Here is a 21,361-nt window from a genome sequence, read left to right as displayed (position 1 = left end):
TATATATATTGCATGCAACTTAATAGGTATGTAAGCCATGCATTTTCCTAAAATTACCACTAACAGTAAGTTACTGATATTTTTCTTGCTTATTTGCAATTTGAAACTATTAATTGGGAGCAGTTTGTGTTTCATTGACTTAGTTTGCATTGTGTATTTACCATGGTTGCTTTTCTGTAATTTCCAAATGGCACTTTACTTTTACTTTGTGCCACTTTTTAAAATAAATGTGTTAATAAAACGGGACAGTTTTGCATCAAACATTTTGGTTAATTACATTTGTTTGGCTTGCTTATATATTTGAAAAAACGAGAAAATAAAAATCGATACTGTATTTAACGATGCACTTGTTTTCCTTTCCTGTTTTGTCGCATGTTTCAAATAACCGATCCAAGAGGTGGCACTGATCAACAGCAGTATAACTTCAATAAGGTTAAAAGCAAGTAAAATAGATTAAAACAAAGCTTTTTTTCTACTATTTATGTCATTTCTATAATTTATCTCATGTAATAAACTCATTTTTTCCAACACATCTTCTTTGGACATACTTTTAGGCTTTTTTAGGTAAAAAAAAAAAAAAAAAAAAAACAACAACCTGAGAATCATTCAAATATTTTTGTAATTGACCCTTCGCTAAGCCCCACCCTCCTTAGTTAGTGTTGCTATGCCTGTCAAGCTTTCGTGCCTGGCACATCTATTACAGTGTGTTTGCGCTGGTGTCAGACATTCCCAGGGATATACAGTAGGTGAGAGTTCAAAGTGACTATTACTGCCGCGTCATATACCGCCGCCGTTTGAAATAGGAGCCACTTTGTTTTTAGTGTATGACCGCAGTTTGTGAAGGAGCCGCCAGGGGGCGCAAAGGGACGGGATGCGAACCGACAGAAATAGCCCACACAGCAGCCTTAAATATGCTATTGTGCTTGTAAATGAGATTAAACAATAAGTCAAAGCATTATAATTCCTTTATTAATCATTTAAAATTTGTTAACACGAATTATTGTTATTCTAAACTTTTTAAGTGCAAAGAGGATTCTTTTTGAAAAATAGAATTGAAGAAGTTAAAGACAACTAATATGAAAGCACAAACATTCAGTACAAATATTCTAAGTATGCCTAAATTTAAAAATTAAAGCAGTCTTTTAGCCTAAATGTAAAGAGATTTTCAGTGTTTGCTATTTTGGTAGGACTAACACAAGACCTTTTCATTTATGTTTTAATTTACCTTTTTATTTACATTTTCGTTGTTGATTATATTTTACTATTTAATTTTATGTCACAATTATTGTACATAATAATAAACGAATAATGAAAAATAATAAAAATAGGCCTTATGTATTTAAGGACATGTGGTGAAACACTAGAAACGGTCAGGCGCATGCATGGTCTAAAGAGCTTAAGTTGAATACTGCTTCATAAAATAATTTTGCCGCAGGACATATCTCGCAGGTTTATTTTTAATAGTTTTCAGTTATTTTTTTTGTTTCAAAACAACAATGTTCTCTTTAAAGTTCTCTTTAAAGTATAACTGTTGTTTTGTTTTTACTTAATGGCCCAGTATGTTTTGTATTTTAATTTCAATTTCAGTCACCTTGCATATGCATTTGAAATATAATGCGCGCATAACCGCGGAAAGAAAAAAAAACTGTCAAGGGTTAGAGCTAATTCATCAAAAGGTCGCATTCTGCTTTCACTCTCCCCAAAAAAATGCTCTGTTTGAACGATTTAATTATTATCATCGTAACCACTATATAATTATTTAAACTTTCTCTGGTGTTTATTGTTTTTAGAAAATATCTAAAATCTTAACAAAAAATATCTTGTAAAATGAAAGTTTAATTTGACTTTAACGGTTTCATTTATCATAAATGATTTATGTAGGCTACATAGACCTATACCTAAACTGTTATAGCTTGCTTTTGCTTGTTTTATATTGGTTTATTTATTTAATGCGGTTTTATCCGATAATAATTCTTTAAATTATATTTTAATATGGCTCAGGCAATTTTTTCAAGTTTTGACACTTGTTTTGAGTCTACAAAAGGGGACAGGTAATTTGTAAAGATTTATGTCTTTCTGTTGTCTTTAATATGGTGTATAGATTATTATGCGTTATTGAAACATCAAGGGGACGCAACAAAGTCACTTATAAATTAAAATTGTATTATGCAACAGCCTTTAAAACGGAAACATAAGGGCGATTATAAGCAAAAAGACCTCAGCCTATAAGGTTAGATGTTTTCTTTCCCTTATTTATTTATTTATTTATTTATTTATTTATTTATTTATGTGTTTGACGCATGTAACTCGTGTGCGATCGGTGTAATGACGGCAAGCCATCTTTCCCAGACTCGGGGAAAAAAAAAAAAAAGTGTTATAAAAATGAAGTTGCCGCAGGACATAAACGAAGTCCTGCAAGTTTAGTTTTAATAATTTAGTTCCAGTTTTGTTCAGTTTTTTTTCTCAAAACGTCTGTTCTTCTTTAAAGTAAAATTTTAGTTTTTTGTTGTTGTTTTTTTTACTTGTAATGGCTCAGTATCTCAATATATATATAACTTAACAGCCACAAATATAAATAACACAACTTGCGGGTGCAACCAACAAGGGTTGTGCATTTTAGTTTAACTTTTTGAGCGTTATAAGCAGTTCGGTGTTAGTTTTTATATCAAACCGAAACTAAACAGCGCATTCTCTCCACCTCCTCGTTCATAACCAGCTGGACACACGCTGCTGAGGCAAGCAGGAGAGATAGCCTACTCCGTCATTCTTAATCTTAGCTGATGTATCTGAGTCGAAAGAATATATTAAAGAGGAATGTTCTTTTAACAGTCCCGATACGTTTAATCTTTTTTTTTTTTTATTACTTTTTTCCTGTCATTTCTCTTCATCAAATTATTTTTTTAAGCTGCTTGATTATGTTAAAACAGAAAGCAGAGCCCGTCAATTGAGAGCGATGCATGTCATGTGTTGCATAATTGCCTTTTTTCCTGTGCGTGCATGATCAATTTCTGATCCTTTTTTGCTCGGGCTCTCACTGCACACAACCTTTATGTCTGCTGTGTCTTTAATATGGTGTGTAGATTATTATGCGTTATTGTACCATCAAGGGGGACGCAGCAAAGTAACTTATAAATTAAAATTGTATTATTTTATGCAACAGCCTTACATTTAAAACGGAAACATAAGGGCGATTATAAGCAAAAAGACCTCAAGGCTAGATGTTTTCTTTCCCTTTTTTATTTATTTGTTTATGTGTTTGGCGCATGTGTGCGATAGGAAAACTAGTGTAATCACGGCAAGCCATCTTTCCCAGACTCGGGGCAAATTCCGCCTTTCCTTTCACTCCGTCCCGAAGCCATCCACTGCGTAAAACATATGCTGGATAAGTTGACGGTTCATTCCGCTGTGGCGATCACAGACTAATAAAGGGACTAAACCGAAAAGAAAATGAATGAAGAATGAATGAATAAATTAATAATAATAAAATAAAAATAAGGTAATAATCTTTAAACACATATTCCGCGTAAGCGACCTTTTTATTTTTAGAGATGGTACATTTGAATTGCCTCTTCCCACTTCCCCCACCTCAAAATTGAAAGTTGCAAAGAGAACTATAGCTCATTTACACCTTGATGCCTTAGGCCCCGTTTACACTAATACGTTTTAGTTTTAAAACGGCGTTTTAGAATGAAAACGATCCGCGTCCACACTCGCGTTTTACCCAGCGTTTCTGAACTGCTCTCCGTCCACACCAAAACGCTGAAAACGCACATCACGTGACCACACAGACGCTCTCGGGCAAGCGCTGCAGCCCATGTACCCAGATGAGAGCTCTGCTAGTCGGACTTCTCATCAAGCATCTCCCGCTGGATCTAATCTCACTATATTTATTAAAAGGAATATTTCATTTATCTTGTTGTCTTTATCTAACGACATATTCCCTGACTTTGGGCATTGGAATCTATTACTTGTTCTCAGGTAACGTGTTTTGGCTGAGCGCAAAGATAAGTTAATGATTAATGTAACCACGTACATTCTGTATATTGACTTATCGCTTGCCTTTATTTCCTATAATGTATAAACTTATTGTATGTTATACTTTTAAAATGGCCATTATCGATTCTTAAAACTGATACTCAGCAAAAGAGAGGGGATGTTTCGTATTTTCACTGAAATTGAAAGGAGGCAGTTGTTATCGGCTCCGTTTTGTTATAAATATCCAGACAGTGAAGATGACGCTCATCTTATACAGCACGGCGCCTCAACATTTCTGCTGTCTAAGTTGCTAATATTAAAATGAAAATAGGCAGTTCCTTAAATCATGTTTACATTTTATTGTTGAGAAAGTGAAACAACGAAGCCAGGGTGATGTGAATGAAGTTATAAAGTACACTGTTCCCTTTGAAGATTTACCCGTGTCCTCGGTATAGTCTGCTTTTCCATATCAAACTGAGAAGAAGAGACTGCAGCCTTGATCAAACTTGCGAAGTCTGAACTTACACGGAGAAGATTCAGGACTGAACTGTGTGTTAGGCTACTTAATATTCAGGAAAAGCCCCAATCAGAGAGGCGAACGTCTGCAGCCCCGCCTCCGTTTTCAGATGTCTCCGTTTTCCATCATCCACACTGAGACGGAGCAGCTGCGTTTCAAAATGAAAACGGCCTCTCCAGCGTTTTCGAAACGCTCCGTTTTCGGCGCTCGAGAACTCCGGCGTAGTGTGGACGGATGGCGTAACCGTAGCAAAACTTATGCGTTTTCAAACTAAAACGCATTAGTGTAAACGGGGCCTTAGCATCAATAGCAAAGAGCACAGCCCATTCACACATCAACACAGAGCAAGTTTAGCGGAAGAATGTCAAATCAGAATCACGCAGATGAAGCACACCAGCAACTACTTTCATGAAACTATTAAATGTGTATTGTCATAAATTTGCTTATTTGCAGCAGCTTTTTTTCGCGCAACAGAATTGCGGCGTTGGGAAGCCGTCAATGAATAAAAACAGGGTCAATAGTGAAATCGGCTTTTCATTGTATCCCTATTACCTATATCAATGCATTGAAGGCCTTTTATGGTGTCATCACGATAGAATAGCCTAAGTTATATTGAAATAATTTAAAGAACAAAGTTATAAAAACTCACATTACATAAATAAACAATTAAAAATATGTTTAGGTTGTCTTTATTTAATTGCCCTCGTGATGATGGTGTGCTTTATCATTATGAGCGTTTTACTTATAACGTGATTCAAATGATGGATCTGCGACAGAGAAACTAGGGGTTTTGGGAAACATGCATCACTATATCCTTTTTTTTCCCAAACTGTGCATAGTTCAGCCGCAAGTTACATACGTCTTTTTTTGGGAAAGCACCCCATGTCCGCTAGTGCCGCGCGCCTCTTTCTTTGGGCAAAAAGGAGTTGATTTTTAAAATATTAAATATATAGATTAATTAAATATTCAGCAAAAGAGACATTTATTTCATATTTTACTATGCATTTCATCTGATAGGCAAATCTGTATAGCTTAATTAAACACATATTGTCAAAACCCACACATAGGCCTATTGTATGAAAATGAAAAGGGCATTTTTTGTTATTATTAGACTACTATTTATTTGTTGCCTAGGCTATTTTCACATTTTCACATTTGAGGTGCTTTATTGGCATGACAAGTAACTGTACGTTCGTTTTGCCAAAGCAGTGCAGCGTCGCGTCTCACAAACAAGACAAAAAGGGCAAAAAGGGCAGTAGTGCAAACAAATATGGGGGTTGTTATTGCGCGAGTACTGAAGAGCGGTGTTGACGTGGTGTTGTCAAGAGCGGTGTTGTTGCGCGCCTACTGAAGGGCGGGACCGAGGGTGTGCCGCGTCGCGGGGGCACTTTTGATCATTTTGGAAGGGCACTTTCTATCCAAGACTAAAAAGGGCATGTGCACTGCACAGGTTGAGCCCTATTTAGTGCACTTGATATGCAGCTCCGTCTCAATCAGCTGCTGAGGGCACAGCCGCTTCCCCACCGGCAGCCATGTCCGCTGCCCTCTTCTAACATGTTAGAAAATACTGCAAATCAAGCTGTCGGTATCTCCCCGCGGTTGAAATTGTTCATTATTAGAAAAAAAATAAAAATAAATATCAGTGCGCAAGCTTTCTAGATGTATTTTAGGCCTATATTCAGCTGTTTTAATCTTGCAATTCTGATAACTTTTAGAGATAATGTCTGTTTTTATCAACTTGTCTGTCATTTATTTCTCATTTGCTACTTATTTTATTAATTTGTTGATGTTAATATACTACATATAGTCTTGTATATGCATCTAAAATCCTTTGGCATTCAAATTTGCTTTGAACTTGAAAGAGAGAAAGAATCTGATTTTACCCGTCAGAGCACATTGCATATGCCTTTTTTTAATAACATTTATTTAACAAATATTTTAGCACATCGAAAGTAATTAAATTACCTGTCTTTTGATTAAAACCTTTATGCAAAAAGATCAGAAAAAAAGGCAATATATGCGACATGACATCGCTCTCATGCCACGATTTGAGGATAAATTCGCTTTTAGGCGCTGCTTTGAATAAAATAAAACTATTAAAAAGCACATCAAAGACATTCATAAAATAAAACATTAATAAAGGAGTATCTTATGAAAAAACACCAATTGACGGGCTCTGCTTTCGGTTTTAAAAGAATCAAGCAGCTTTAAAAATATAATTTGCTGAAGAGAAATGACAGGGAAAAAAAGATTAAACATATCGGCACTGTAAAAAGAACATTCCTCTTTGATATATTCTTTCGACTCCGACACATCAGCTAAGATTATGAACGACGGAGTGTCTCTCCTGCTTCAGTAGCGTGTCCCGCTGGTTATAAAGGAGGAGGCGGAGAGAATGCGCTGCTTAGTTTCGGCTCGATATATTTAATTAAAAACTAACACCGAGCTGCTTATAACGCTCAAAAAAGTTAAACTAAAATGCACAACTCTTGTTGGTTGCTCCTGCTGGATGCACAATGAACCTAACGCGCCATTATTTTAATTCTATATTCGTGAAGAATGAGCCAACCGCATATGCTAAGTCAGTCCTGTTGGTCGGGACTCTCTGCTTTATAACTTATTAGTTTATTACAATAATCACACTTAGCTTTGCCATCGTTCTTCACCACATATAGCCACTCAACACATCTTGCGGTCTATCTTTAATGTTTAGATTATTGAAGGTGCTATTGATGTTTTGAGAAAAAAAAGTTAATAGTACTGAAACTAAATTATTAAAAATAAACTTGCGGGACTTCGTTTATGTCCTGCGGCAACATTATTTTTATTACACTTTAAGTGATCTGCTTGAGGTAGGTCACGTTTATCAATGGTAAGTTTTAGCCTAAGTTTACATCAATAACATAATGTGCATTGTCCTTTACCATACAAAAAAAGTAAAAAAAAAACAAACATTTATTTATATAGCATTTATTTTTAAATGCATTAAAAAAACAAGCGCATATCTTAGCCTTGAGTTTGTTCACACTCTGCCTGTATTAACATAAATGCTGTATTTTAATATAGCTAATTTTGATTAGCTTTAACTGACAGCCTTTTCTTCTTTTTCCGCGGTTATGCGGCATTATATTTCACACGCATATGCAAGGTGACTGAATATGAAATTAAAATACAAAACTTACTGAGCCATTAAATAAAAAAAGAAAAAACAAAACCGTTATACTTTAAAGCAGAACATTGACGTTTTGAAACAAAAAAACGGAACTGAAACTAAATTATTAAAAATAAACCTGCCAGACTTAATTTATGTCCTATTTTCATTATTTATTTATTTTCATTATTCGTTTATTATTAAGTACTATAATTGAAACATAAAATGAGATAGTAAAATATAATCAACAACGAAAATGTAAATAAAAACGTAAATTAAAAACATAAATGAAAATATCTTGTCTTAGTCCTATCAAAATAGCAAACTACATCTCTCTATATTTAGACTAAAAGACTGCTTTATTTATTTATTTATTTATTTATTTATTTATTTATTTATTTAAGACTACTTATTTGTACTGAATGTTTGTGCTTTCACTTTAGTTGTCTTTCATTTCTTCAATTCTATTTTCCAAAACGAATCCTCTTTGCACTTAAAAAGTTTACAATAAACCAGGTAAACAAATTTTAAATGTAAGTTGAGGTGATCGCAAGTTCACAACTGTGAGGTGATGTGCTCTACCGGCAGAATAATCTATATTATTTTGCTGTTTTTTATATGCGCACGTTTAAGATTTGAGATAATAACATTGCCATGATAGTCAAAGAAATCAAAACATTATTTTCACCCCAACGCAATTTAATCGGGCACTGGAGGCTAATAACTTAATTCTTATATTTGCTTTTTGACTTCTCACCATGTATCTTTTCTGCAGCATAGTATAGTGTAAGAGCATGTCTATTACCAGAAAAACTAAATTAAAATTATATTTTAATTGAACACATCACATCACATACAGTAAGCTACGCCTACAGAACAGTATGTTTAGCATTGTGAAAAGGCAAAGCTGAATATCTGTGGTTAAAGTGCCACCCAGCGGTCAAATGCTGCTGGCGCATCAAGTACCGCCGTCGCCGCGGTATGAATGGCGGCACAAGAACACATTGAAGTAGTAACATCTGTAATCAGTCATTTTTGGCAAACAGTTGAGATATCCAACAAAGCCAGACAAAAAAGGACTGCAGTATGCCCTACAGGGGTATATTCACAACATAATAGCAAATGATTCGAAAATTATTTAATCAAAATTGAAGCTAGGTTATCTTAGCCGCCTCATACACTGACCATTCAACAGTTTAGTTCATGCACAGCAGAAGAGGTGACATTTAAAAATGACCTACTAATAACTAATAAAACCATGATTTATCTTTTTTAGCCAAAAAGCCTGATAAACTATTGTTCTGCAATAAAATATAGCATTACTAACCGATGAGGAAATACGTATGGACAAATCAAATCAAATCACTTTTATTGTCACATCATCAGCAACACATGTGCTATTATGAGTGAAAAGCTTAAGTGCTGGCTCCAGACAGTACAAAATACAAAGAGTGCGAATACAACGACAGTGCAAAATACAACGACAATGTAAAATTGACAGCGATATGTACAATGAATAGGTGTCCACATGGTTGTAGGCAGTATTGTTTCATATGTGGATTGGTTAAAGTGCTGTGCATGCTACATATAGATTGGTGCAGTGAGTGGTTTGGAAGAGAGTCTGTGTGGGGTGTGTTAAGTGTTCATCAGCCTGATAACCTGAGGGAAGAAACTTTCCTTCAGCCAGCTGGTGCGTGATCAAATGCTGCGGAACCGTCTGCCTGAAGGCAGCAGTAGAAAAGTCTATGGCTTGGGTGACTGGAGTCACTGATAATTCTCCTCATGCACCGCCTGGTGTAGATGTCCTGGAGGGAGGAAAGCTCACCTCCTCCTACGCGTCCAGCAGTTCGCACAATCCTATGTAGGCCTTTGCGATTTTTGCTAGTGCTATTCCCATACCAGGTGGTAATAGAAATAGAAGAGACAGGATGCTCTCCACAGTGCAGGTGTAGAATGAGGATGTGGCGGCTCATTCCAAACCTCCTGAGATGCCTTCCTCAGCACCGCGTCTGTGTGAGCAGTCTACGTCAAATCCTCAGCGATGTGTACTCCAAGAAACTTAAAAGTGCTGACTCTCTCCACTGGTGTCCCATTGATGGTGATGGGGGTGTGCTCTCTCTTCTCTCTCCTGAAATCCACCTCCAGCTCCTTGGTTTTGCTGATGTTAAGTGAGAGGTGGTTTTCCTCACACCACTGTGTCAGAGTGTGCACCCCCTCTCTGTAGGCCGTCTCATTATTATCTGTGATTATGCCCATCACCGTTGTGTCATCAGCAAATTTAACGATGACGTTGGAGTGTTTGGTTGTACAGTCATGTGTGTACAGGGAGTACAGGAGAGGGCTGAGAACACAGCCCTGTGGAGCACCAGTGTTGAGAATCAGTGTGGATGATGTAATATTGTTCATTCTGACCTCCTAGCATCTGCCTGACAGGAAGTCCAGGATCCAGTTGCACAATGAGCTGTAAAAACAGAGAGCCTGGAGCTTCACCCCCAGCTTGGCAGGCACTATGGGGTTGAATGCTGAGCTGTAGTCCACAAACAGCATTCTCACATATGTGTTTTTGTTTTCTAGGTGAGACAGAGCAGTGTGCAGGGTGAAAGTAATTGCATCATCAGGGTAGCATAATCTAGTTTATATATATAGTATATTGATTGCAACTGCTCAGTTTGTGATCACATCTTGGTTTTGTTCTGTTGAAATGTAATTTCAAATATTCGTAGCTTGAAACAGATGAAAATATGACTGCTATTAGTATGACTAATATGGCGAGGGCTTAAGTGGAGCAATTCTCATAATATCAAGCGGAGAAAAAAAAGACATCTGGAAAAGACAACCTGATTTGTATTTTTGTAGGAAACCCAGTTTAGATGTGTGAGTTATTGACCAATATTGTTATCGGTCTATCACTTAATGTGAATATCGAATACAAAATCAACTTAACTCCGCTCTTTTAGCACCTCTCACAGAGCTTGATCCACACTGGCATTTCTCCTCTTGGGTTTTAGGTTTTGAAAAGGGAAAAATTTCACCACTCTGTCCAAACTTTAAATACCGGGTGTCAGATTTGCACAATTCATATGCACAACGCTTTGCCTTGTTTCCCTCACTCGAAAGCTTGACAGAGCCCCTGCGCATAGCTACGGTTGCTAAGCCACGATTGGTGGGTGGAGGTTTTTGGATGTGGCTTAGCGAAGGGTCAATTGGGTTAGCAGCTGAAAACAAGGACAAATGAACCCTTTCTGATACTCTCAGATGTTTAAAGGAATCATTCACACCAAAAATAAAAATGTACTTACTATGTACTCATCTTTAAGTGGTTCCAAGCCTTAATTAGATTCTTTCTTCTGTTCAACACAAAGAAAGATATTTAGAAGAAAGCTGACAAGAAACCTGATAATGCTTTTACATTATCAATTGCTGATGTCATGTTGATCAGAATTTATTATTTTTGCCTCTGTTGAATATTCTCACTCCCCACAACATTAAATTGTTTGTTCATGGCGTAAATCTTTACATATAAAATAGCTGAACAAGTTGTCATATATTTTGTCATAAAGCGTTTTTTATACATTTCCAATAGAATTTTTGTCCTAAATCTGTCTACTGTTAGTTAATTTCTACCAGGTAAATCTTGAGTTTTTAATGAAGGTCCTAAACAAGGTTGTCCTGTTTACATTTCTACTTTTGTTTTTTCTTTGTGCTGTCTTTTCCTTTCTGTATCACAATGACATGATCTGTCAACAAATCACAGTACAAACAGCCAAAAAATATTGCCATAGTATACATCAGAACAGCCCTTCAGAGTACACTGATATTGACAACATGACTACTAAGTAATTTGACTGTCTTATCCATACACAATGACTTGTCGTTATGAAGCCACTGACATGCTCATCGACACCAAAAAAAAATGTTTTGAGAGATGAACTAAAGATTTTAAGCAAGAGACTTTTTGCAGGTAATCTGTGGTGTTTTGCAAATTTTATGCATTGTTTTGAGAAACGCATTTAGGCCTACTGTTTTGCAAATTTCAATTCTGATCTGAGAAAGTGACTGAGAAAAACTTTTACATTTATTCTATGCTAAAAGCAACATAAATAGGTGTAAATACAACCTATAAAAGTGTATGGTCATTTTTTCACGTTATAAATTCAGGATATTTTGCATTATATTTTTCTTATCATAAATTGCCCAGTGTAGTTACTTTTGTTGTTGTAAAATATTTGTTAAAAAATATTAGATTAAGACAACAGTATAGACCTTTGTAAAATCAGATTAGATTGAGAGCCAGTGCAGTATGATCGGACGTGGACAAAATGTTTAAGCATTTACACAGCCTGTTGTTGAACTAGAATGTGTCTTCCTGGTTTACCTTTGATCTGATCGAGCAGAAGGTTTCTTATTACTCTGTAAACTGGGCAGCATCAGTCATGTTCGCCGACTCTCTCTCTGTCACATTTGCGTAGTCATCATTGCCTTTCTCATAGTATTCTTCATGAACTAGCCCACATACGGTGCATGATAGCCTTGAAAAAGCCACGCACTGCAGCAAGCAGGCGCGCATTGAGGAAAAATAGACTGATTGCATCAAAAAGTAGCTCATATTATTGCGCGATGATAAGTAATAATATGAAAACGAAAGTAACGTGCGTGGTTTAAAAAATGTAAGAAGTAGAAAGTACAGATATTTGTGTAAGAAGTAAAAGTAAAAAGTTGTCAGAAAAATAAGTAGTAAAGTACTGATACCAGAAAAAAATACTTAAGTACAGTAATGAAGTATTTGTACTTTGCTACTTCCCATATTTGTAAGTAAATGATGACGGAATTTTTATTTTGAGGTGAACTATCCCTTTAATATGTCCACAGGGCTGCCATGATTTTTCCAGGGAGTTGTACCAGAGTCTTCGCACCCGTGTGGCCTCCGAACACTTTTACTTCTGGCTTAACAGTCTGATGGAGTTTTCCCAAGCGGAGCAGTGCCTTAGTGGCCTGGAAGATGGAGACTACAGTGCAGCCATGAGCGCCATCTCTGAAGCACTGAAATCCTACCAGAAGGGAATCGCATCTCTCACGGTCAGGATTCACTTTTATTTATTTTTTGTCTAGTGATGCACCGATCTTGATTTTCAAACTGATTTCAATGGCTTGACTCCAAAAGAGATTAAAATTTTTTTCCTCTTTAATTTTATATTTTATTATGAAATGTAAAGGAGAGTGATGAATTAGTAACACTAGCCACATTTCCACTGTCAGGCCAGGGCAAGCTAGGGCTTTTATCGGGCCGGCCCGTGCCAATCGCCCAGAAGGTTGAGCAGTGAGGCCGGAGTCATGTCGCGTTTTCACTGTCGAGCTAATAGCTTGTAGCACGTCTCGTGAATCCCGCCCCCAGAATGTCCCCCGAATCAAATGTCACACAACCCGCCCACTTCAGCGAGAATCATGCAGATAAAGCACATCATCGCATCATCGCCGAAACAAAGGACATGTGACTGTACAGCATCACATTATGTTTATACGCACAGTCCTATGTGTTTCCATTCATTATTTACTCACCGACCGACTGTTGGCATTGTGAATTGAGTGGTTTCGCCACTAACGGAGGGACCCAGCGCAGTGAGCACACCCATCCATAATATAAAACAACAGATATTCTCTGGTAATCACTCGGATGAAATGTATTTTTATAACATTCTTGTTTTGATAGATGTTGTTAAACATTCAGCCCAAATTTTGAAATGAGAGACCCAAAACATATGAATTTTTCCCTAGCCTATATGACACTTAATAGGTAATTCCCCTTTATTTAAGGTTGCTGCATATTATATATATTTTTGAAACATTTTCCTCCCTCCTCTATCCTCCTCCTCCACCTGCATCCTCCACACTAACTACTGATGACTTTGCTACATTCTTTTACACCAAAACGGCAAAAATCAGTGCTCAATTTACTGCACCTACAACAAACAGGCAAGATACACCACCACACACGCTCACCGCTTTTTCTCAGCTCTCTGAGTCTGAGGTGACCAAACTAATGCTATCTAGCCGTGCAACCACCTGACGGCTTGATCCCATTCCCACTCATCCATTGCAAGCCATTTCTCTTGCAGTCATACCAACACTGACTTACATAATCAACACATCTCTTGACTCTTTGTTTGTTCCCCTCTTCATTTAAACAGGCTAGGGTAACCCCACTGCTAAAGAAACCCAAACTGGATCAAACGCTACTTGAAAACTACAAACTCTGTAGTATCCCTGCTTCTAATCATGGCTAAGATTCTGGAGAAAGTCGTGTTTAATCAAGTCCTGGACTTTCTCACTCAAAACAACCTCATGGACAACAAGCAATCTGGCTTTAAGAAAAGCCACTCAACTGAGACTGCCCTGCTATCGGTCGTGGAGGATCTCAGACTGGCTAAAGCAGACTCTAAATCATCAATCCTCATCTTGCTGGATTTGTCAGCTGCTTTTGACACTGTAAACCACCAGATCCTGCTATCTACGCTTGAGTCACTAGGTGTTGCAGGCACAGTTATTCAGTGGTTCAGATCTTACCTCTCTTACAGGTCATTCAGGGTGTCTTGGAGAGGAGAGGTGTCCAACCTACAGCATCTAAACACTGGGGTACCACAGGGCTCTGTTCTTGGACCACTTCTCTTCTCCATCTACACAACATCTTTGGGATCAGTCATCCAGAAACATGGATTCTCCTACCACCTACCACTGCTATGCTGATGATACCCAGCTATACCTCTCTTTTCACCCTGATGATCCCTTGGTTCCGGCTCGCATCTCAGCCTGCCTGTCAGACATTTCACACTGGATGAAAGATCATCATCTTCAGCTTAACCTCACAAAAACAGAAATGCTTGAAGTTTCTGCCAACCCGACTCCACATCACAACTTTTCAATCCAGATGGATGGGGCAACCATTACTGCATTCAAAATGGTGAAAACCCTTGGAGTAACGATTGATGACCAACCAATCTTCTCTGACCACATCTCTAGAACTGCTCAATCGTGCAGATTCGCACTCTACAACATCAGAAAGATCCAACCCTTCCTATCTAAACATGCAGCTCAACTCCTTGTTCAAGCTCTTGTTCTTTCCAGACTGGACTATTGCAACTCTCTACTAGCCGGGCTCCCAGCTAACTCTATCAAACCTCTTCAGATGCTTCAGAATGCAGCAGGACGAGTGGTCTTTAATGACCCTAAAAGAGCACATGTCACTCCGCTACTCATTCGTTTGCACTGGCTGCCAGTTGCTGCTCGCATCAAACTAAAAGCACTGATGTTTGCTTACGAAGCGATTTGTGGCTGCACCCCTTCTTATCTGCTCTCACTTCTGCAGATTTATAGGCCTTTTAGAAACTTGCGTTCTGTGAATGAACGTCGCCTTGTGGTTCCATCCCAAAGAGGGAAGAAAACGCTTTCCCAAACGCTCGCACTCAATCTGCCCAGTTGGTGGTTTGAACTCCCTAACTGCATCAGAACCGCAGAGTCACTCGCTGTCTTCAAAAAGCGACTAAAAACTCAACTGTTTAGTCTCCACTTTCCTTACTAATATGCATCCTTACTAATATCGGCTAAATGACTAAATGTAATTGTAAATGTAAATGTAATTATTCTGCGATCTTAAGTAAAGGAAAGTGTTAAGTGTTTCAGCACATAAGAGCAAGTAAAAAAATAGCCTATATTTTTTTGCGCTCAGCAGCTATTCACTAATAAAGCTCTACATTTATAATTTTCTAATTAAAAAACAGAAACACTTGTTTGAGGACATAGAACAAATTTTTTCTTGCAGTTTTCCCTAATGCGTTTATAAAGCGGCGCTGTGCAGGACAGTGTGACAAAAAAAGGTTGTTTCTGCTTTCACTCACCCTAAAAATGCTTTGTTTGCATGATTTGGTTAATATCATCTTATCCAAATACTTTAAAAATAATATTTTAAACCTCATCGGGTGTTTATTTTTTTTTAGAAAATATCTAAAATATTTTTTTCAGATAGGCCTTTATAAAATGAAAAATATATAAGGCTCAAAAACGGTTTGATTTCTGCATTGTATATACCTACATTGTTATAGTTAGCTTTTGCTTGTTTTATATTGGTTTATTTATTTAATGGGATTTTATTATATCCGATATTTGTAATTCTTTAAATTACATTATAATTATAAATTAGGATATTTATAGATGGGTGAGGCAGTGGCGCAGTAGGTAGTGCTGTTACCTGCAGTTTGCATGTTCTCCCTGCCTTCGCGTGGGTTTCCTCCGGGTGCTCCGGTTTCCCCCACAGTCCAAAGACATGCGGTGCAGGTGAATTGGGTAGGTTAAATTGTCCGTAGGGTATGAGTGTGTGTGTGAATGTGTGTGTGGATGTTTCCCAGAGATGGGTTGCGGCTGGAAGGGCATCCGCTGCGTAAAAACTTGCTGGATAAGTTGGCGGTTCATTCCGCTGTGGCGACCCCGGATTAACAAAGGGACTAAGCCGAAAAGAAAATGAATGAATGAATGAATATTTATAGATATGACACTATTGTTTTGAGCCTACAAAAGTGGACACGTGATTTGTAAAGGTTTATGTCTTTCTTTTGTATTCATATTGTGTATTATCTTCAAAATAAATTAAAAAAAGAAATAAGCGGCTTGCGGCATCAACAGAGCTGTGAAGGGAACACTCTTTCACCCAGCGCCTCACACACACACAGGCATCTAACATGCACGTATCATGCACTAACACCTTTTAAACTTGACAAAAACTCTCGACAACCTTTACTGGCTGCTGTGTCTTTAATATGGTGTAAAAAATATCACTTATAAATTAAAACTTTATTATTTTGTGTAACAGCCTTACATTTACAAGGGAAATATAAGGGCCATCATAAGAAAAAAGACCCCTAGTCTAAAAGGTGTTTCATGGAATAGCCTATATATCTTAAACTGACCAGCTATGTTTTCTTTTCGTAATTCCCCTATTTAAATATTTGTTTGGCACATGTATTTGTGTGCGTTCGCAAAAAAACTAGTGTAATGGCATCACGCCATCTTTACCAGACTCGGGCAAGGTCTGCCTCTTCTCTACCCTGAAGCCCCAGCTGGCCCTCTTTGGCCCAAGGTATTTTGCGGGCCAAAAAAGGCCAGCCGCTGGCCCCGAGAAAGTTCCGCTCAGGCCCCAGAACTGACAGTGACAATGAGACTGGCCTTGGCTCGCCCTGGCTCACTCGCTTTAGGCGTGAGAGTGGAAACGTGGCTACTGCGATGGTTAGGAGGCCATGATTGGCTAAGGCCATATATGGCCTAAAAAAACATTCTGAACTTTTCTGACAGTTAGACAATGGGTTCCACTAAAGACTATAAAACACATAAGATGTGTCACTTATAAAGTTTTGAAAGGAGGAAAAGTGTTATGATCAATATGTCGCATGAAGCCTTGCTAACTAGTACAGGAGCCAATCATTGATTGCTATAGACCAGGGATCACCAAACTTGTTCCTGGAGATCTAGTGTCCTGCAGATTTTAGCTCCAACCCTAATCAAAGACACCTGAACAAGCTAATCAAGGTCTTACTAGGTATACTTGAAACACCCAGGCAGGTGTGTTGAGGCAAGTTGGAGCTAAACCCTGCAGGGCACCGGACCTCCAGGAACGAAATTGGTGACCCCTGCTATAGACTGACAATTCTCTGGGGGAGGGGCTCAGAACAGGCACGAGTTTCTGAGAATTTTGTGTGATTCGAACGATTAAAAATAAACTCAAGAGACAGTTGATGTTTAATTTAATTGGTGATTCCTAATAGAAAATGTAATCATAAGCTTGGCAAACAAATTTGGAGAAATCTATGTTTCCCCATTCAAACAAATTAACTAAGCATTCTGAGGCATTTCAAAGATGGCTACGGACTGAAACGACTTGCCTTTAAGTGATTTTGGTTCCACTGATTATGGTTATGGCATTATTATGGCATTACAAATCTGAGAATATTTTTCCTTTATTCCAAGTCATAGAATATCACAGATTTTTTTTTTGTTGCTTTGTTTGTTTGTCACGTTAAATCACATTGTTTTATGACTGTTGTAGGTTACCATGTCAGGATAATATGCATTGTAGGAGCGTTGGCTTTAAAATGTCTACTTCAAAGATAAAGTTAAAAAGTAGGTAACAGAAAAATGTCAAATTTGTAATTTTCTCAAGCTATTAAATATGGGAGAGGGAGCACTTTACAGTCATTCGAACAGAAAGTGCCTCAAATTATATCCAAATCTGAGGTAAATTATCCATTGTTGTTCTCATAGTGACTGTTAAAGTCAACACAGGCTCATTGTGGATACATACCCCATCTACATTTTCTCCATTTTATCTGTAAAATGAACGATACGGGGCGCTATGATGCCAGCAACAGCTTCTGTTCCTTTTCAAGCTACCATTGACCTCTTACCTTTGTAGAGACAGCTTTTCCATTGTTACCAGTTTACCCAGTAGCTCACTATGTATGCCGATGGTCTTGGGATGTGGAGCGTAGTTGACCACAATGACGGGATTCGAGTCTGGTAAAGAACGGTTCCAGAAACTATCTAAAACAAAATAAATTAAATAAAAAACAGGCTGAAAATGTGGTGAAACCACTCAAGTCTGTGATGGCTTTTCTTTTTCTAAATTGCTTTTGAAAACACTATCGGCTGGGCTTAGGAAAGGGGGTGGGTGGGTCCGTCAGTCGACAGCAAGCTGGCCTGGTCATGTGAAGTAAATATTGCGCTTGCAGGTGGATTTATGCAAGAAGAGGATGCACAAGTGAAATTCGAGATCATCAATAAACGTACATAGCGGCCTCTGGTGAATTTACAAACACTGCAAAAATATGTATTTTCGGTTACATTTTTTGGTGTCCCCAACAATGTAAACCTGGGTATGTATCTGCAATGAGCCCGGGTTGATTTAAAGAGCCCAAATCTTGCATTTAAAAAGGTAATATTTTTGTTTTAGAGGTCTCCAACAACAGGCTAATATGCGTTCAAGGTTTAAAAACACTTTCATTGTCTTATAATATGCATTTATTTTTACCTAATTATCCCAGCAGCTCCCAAATGAGTTGTTCAGTGATTTATTTGTTCCCAAACCCCTCCTTAACGCGAAGCTATTCTGCAGTGATTGGTCCAATGACCCAGTCTGTTGCATTTGGTTGACTGCATTCAGCACGAGACTACTGTATGAAGTGGAACAAAGTATGTGAGAGCCCATTGCAGAAATGCAATAAAGCAATGCAGTTAAACATCAGCATATTGCTCTACTCTTAACCTTAACCCCAAGCAATAACAATGACACACCTTTAGTATTAATCCACACAGTGGCAAAGTTGAACTATTTAAAAAATTGACTATGTGTGTGTAAAAACAGCTGATGGTGGCCATAGCAAAGGCAAACAGAAGAGGATCGCCCGTTCAAAAACTCATTTAAATCGGTAAAGAAAGAAGCACAGGTCACATTTTTACCATGGTTTTGGACGTGATATGTGAACAGACCTATACAACTTTAACTGTACAGTACAAGCACTGATCTATAATCGATTCGTGATTACAAGCTGCGTGGGGTGATTACAACTTGTTACAGACAATTAAACACATATTTAGCAAACTACACAAAATGAGGCGCAATTTTAATGACACTTACATGTTATGATCCGGAGTAAGAAGAAACTGGTCCATTTGAACTGTAAAAGTTACTGACAAAGTCTGACAAAGACCCATAGTCTCTTCTGCTCCTTAAATAGCAAAGGCTGTCGAATTCCGCGTTGCAGCATAGGTTATTGTATCAAAAATCAGAAAAATGACAGGAACAAACACAGCACTAGGTTGGCTATACTGTGGTATTGTTGTGAAAGTTAACTTAAACCCTTTATTCCCCACAGCCGAATCGCCATCTGTCAGTGATCTTCATCTTCGTGTCATTATCAGTCCCATGATCCCCCGCGCCTTCGCTAGTGTGCGGAGGGAAAGCGAGTGCACATTTTACTGGAACTGAAAGTACATATTTTGTGATGTACCGTATCGACATCGATGTGATCAAACAAAAGATCCGAACCCAACTCGATTAATTTATTTGACTCTGAGTCAAATATATCACTAAAGAATCAATAGTTTTAAACATGCTGCTCTTTTAGATTTAAACCTCGGCTGGATGTTTTTGTTCACTTAGAGCTGTGTTACACACTGCATGGAAGGTCATTTTCAAAAACCCATAAAAGGGGCTCTTTAAAGTCCTGCAAAATGATATTTAAGCTAAAATGATCCAGTACAGTATATATGTTGTTTAATCTGCTTAATCAAATGCTCTGTTTACACATTGTGTACTTTTAATCGGCTAAATTAAAAGGGAAAAACTAGTTTGAAGCATTTGGAGAAAAAAAAAATGTCCAGTTTTGATTTCTATTGGGTAGATCTTTGTATGCTGTCTTGCTAATTTTTCTGTTATTTTTAGCTCTTTGTGACTGACTCTAAATGTGTTTGATCTTTAGGCTGCCAGTACGCCGCTCAGTCCGCTGACATTCCAATGTGAGTTTGTGAAGCTGCGTATAGACACTCTTCAGGCTCTGTCTCAGCTCATTTGCACCTGCAACAGTCTGAAGACCAGTCCTCCTCCTGCCATCGCAACCACGATCGCTCTGTCCTCGGGCAGTGACTTGCAGCGCTGCGGACGAATCTCCACACAGGTGCCCAAACACACGCTCCTATTTCTGCTCTTTTTCCTATTTTTATTTATTTAATATTTTATTTATATATATATTTTTTACTTGTTTAGTTTGATCATTTATTTGTTTATTTACATGTATTTATTTATCCATCTGTTTAAAGTTTTATTTAATTTTTATTTATTTTATATTTTAATTATTTATTATAATTATTTTTTATATTTTTATTATAATAAAGTTTATCATATATTTATTTACATGTATCTATTTATGTGTTTAATGTTCTATTTATTTTATTATTTATTTATATTTATTTGTTTATCTATTCATTTATCTATTTTATTTAATATTTTAATTATTTTTTATTTGTCTATTTAATACTTTATTTATTTTTATTCAGTTATTTTATTTGATTGATTATTTTATTTATTTATTCATTTATCTATTTGTATATTTTAACTTTTTAATTTATTTAATTATATCATATATTTATCTAATTTATTTAATATTATGTTTATTTTATTATTTATTTTTTTAAATATTTTATTTATTTTTATGTATGGTTATTTTATTTTTTTATAAATTTATTTACATATTTAGGTATCTATTTAATGTTTTTTTTTGTTGTTGTTGTTTGTTTGTTTTTTACTTATTTATTTGATTTTTGTGTACATTTGCTCAGATGAAGTTTTCCATGGATGAGTTTAGAAGTCTCGCAGCTCGCTATGCTGACCTGTACCAGTCTTCGTTTGATGCGGACTATGCCACCCTTCGCAATGTTGAACTGTATCCTTTCTTTCTTGTAGAGCAGTGTCTCTACAAGATCTAGTTACAAAAAAATCATCTGTACTTTTCTTAATGACTTTTTTCCTAGACAACAGCAGAGTTGCTTACTCGTATCTTATGTTATCGAAGCTTTAATAATCGATCCACAAACAGCCAGGTAAAAATGCTATGCTACTATCCCACATCAAATTCAAATAAGAAAATAGGATCTTAGTTTCTGGCCTTAAATGAATTGTATAA

At 37.1% G+C, this 21,361-nt stretch overlaps 1 protein-coding gene across 2 annotated transcripts in view; it reads left to right on the top strand.

The window, feature by feature from the left end:
- ints7 (integrator complex subunit 7) overlaps positions 1 to 21,361 on the top strand; it is a 122,736-nt gene that overhangs the window by 51,666 nt on the left and 49,709 nt on the right. For both annotated transcript variants that reach the window (XM_021468353.2, NM_173267.1), the window contains exons 13-16: positions 12,513 to 12,719; positions 20,162 to 20,356; positions 21,018 to 21,121; positions 21,210 to 21,278. In XM_021468353.2, coding sequence (XP_021324028.1) covers positions 12,513 to 12,719; positions 20,162 to 20,356; positions 21,018 to 21,121; positions 21,210 to 21,278 — 575 coding nt within the window. The remainder of the gene's footprint in view (positions 1 to 12,512; positions 12,720 to 20,161; positions 20,357 to 21,017; positions 21,122 to 21,209; positions 21,279 to 21,361) is intronic.

Source organism: Danio rerio, chromosome 20 (assembly GCF_049306965.1).
Source record: "Danio rerio strain Tuebingen ecotype United States chromosome 20, GRCz12tu, whole genome shotgun sequence".
Taxonomy (NCBI): domain Eukaryota; kingdom Metazoa; phylum Chordata; class Actinopteri; order Cypriniformes; family Danionidae; genus Danio; species Danio rerio.
Note: the sequence above shows the minus strand (reverse complement) of the source record. Positions and strands in the feature narration are given on the sequence as shown.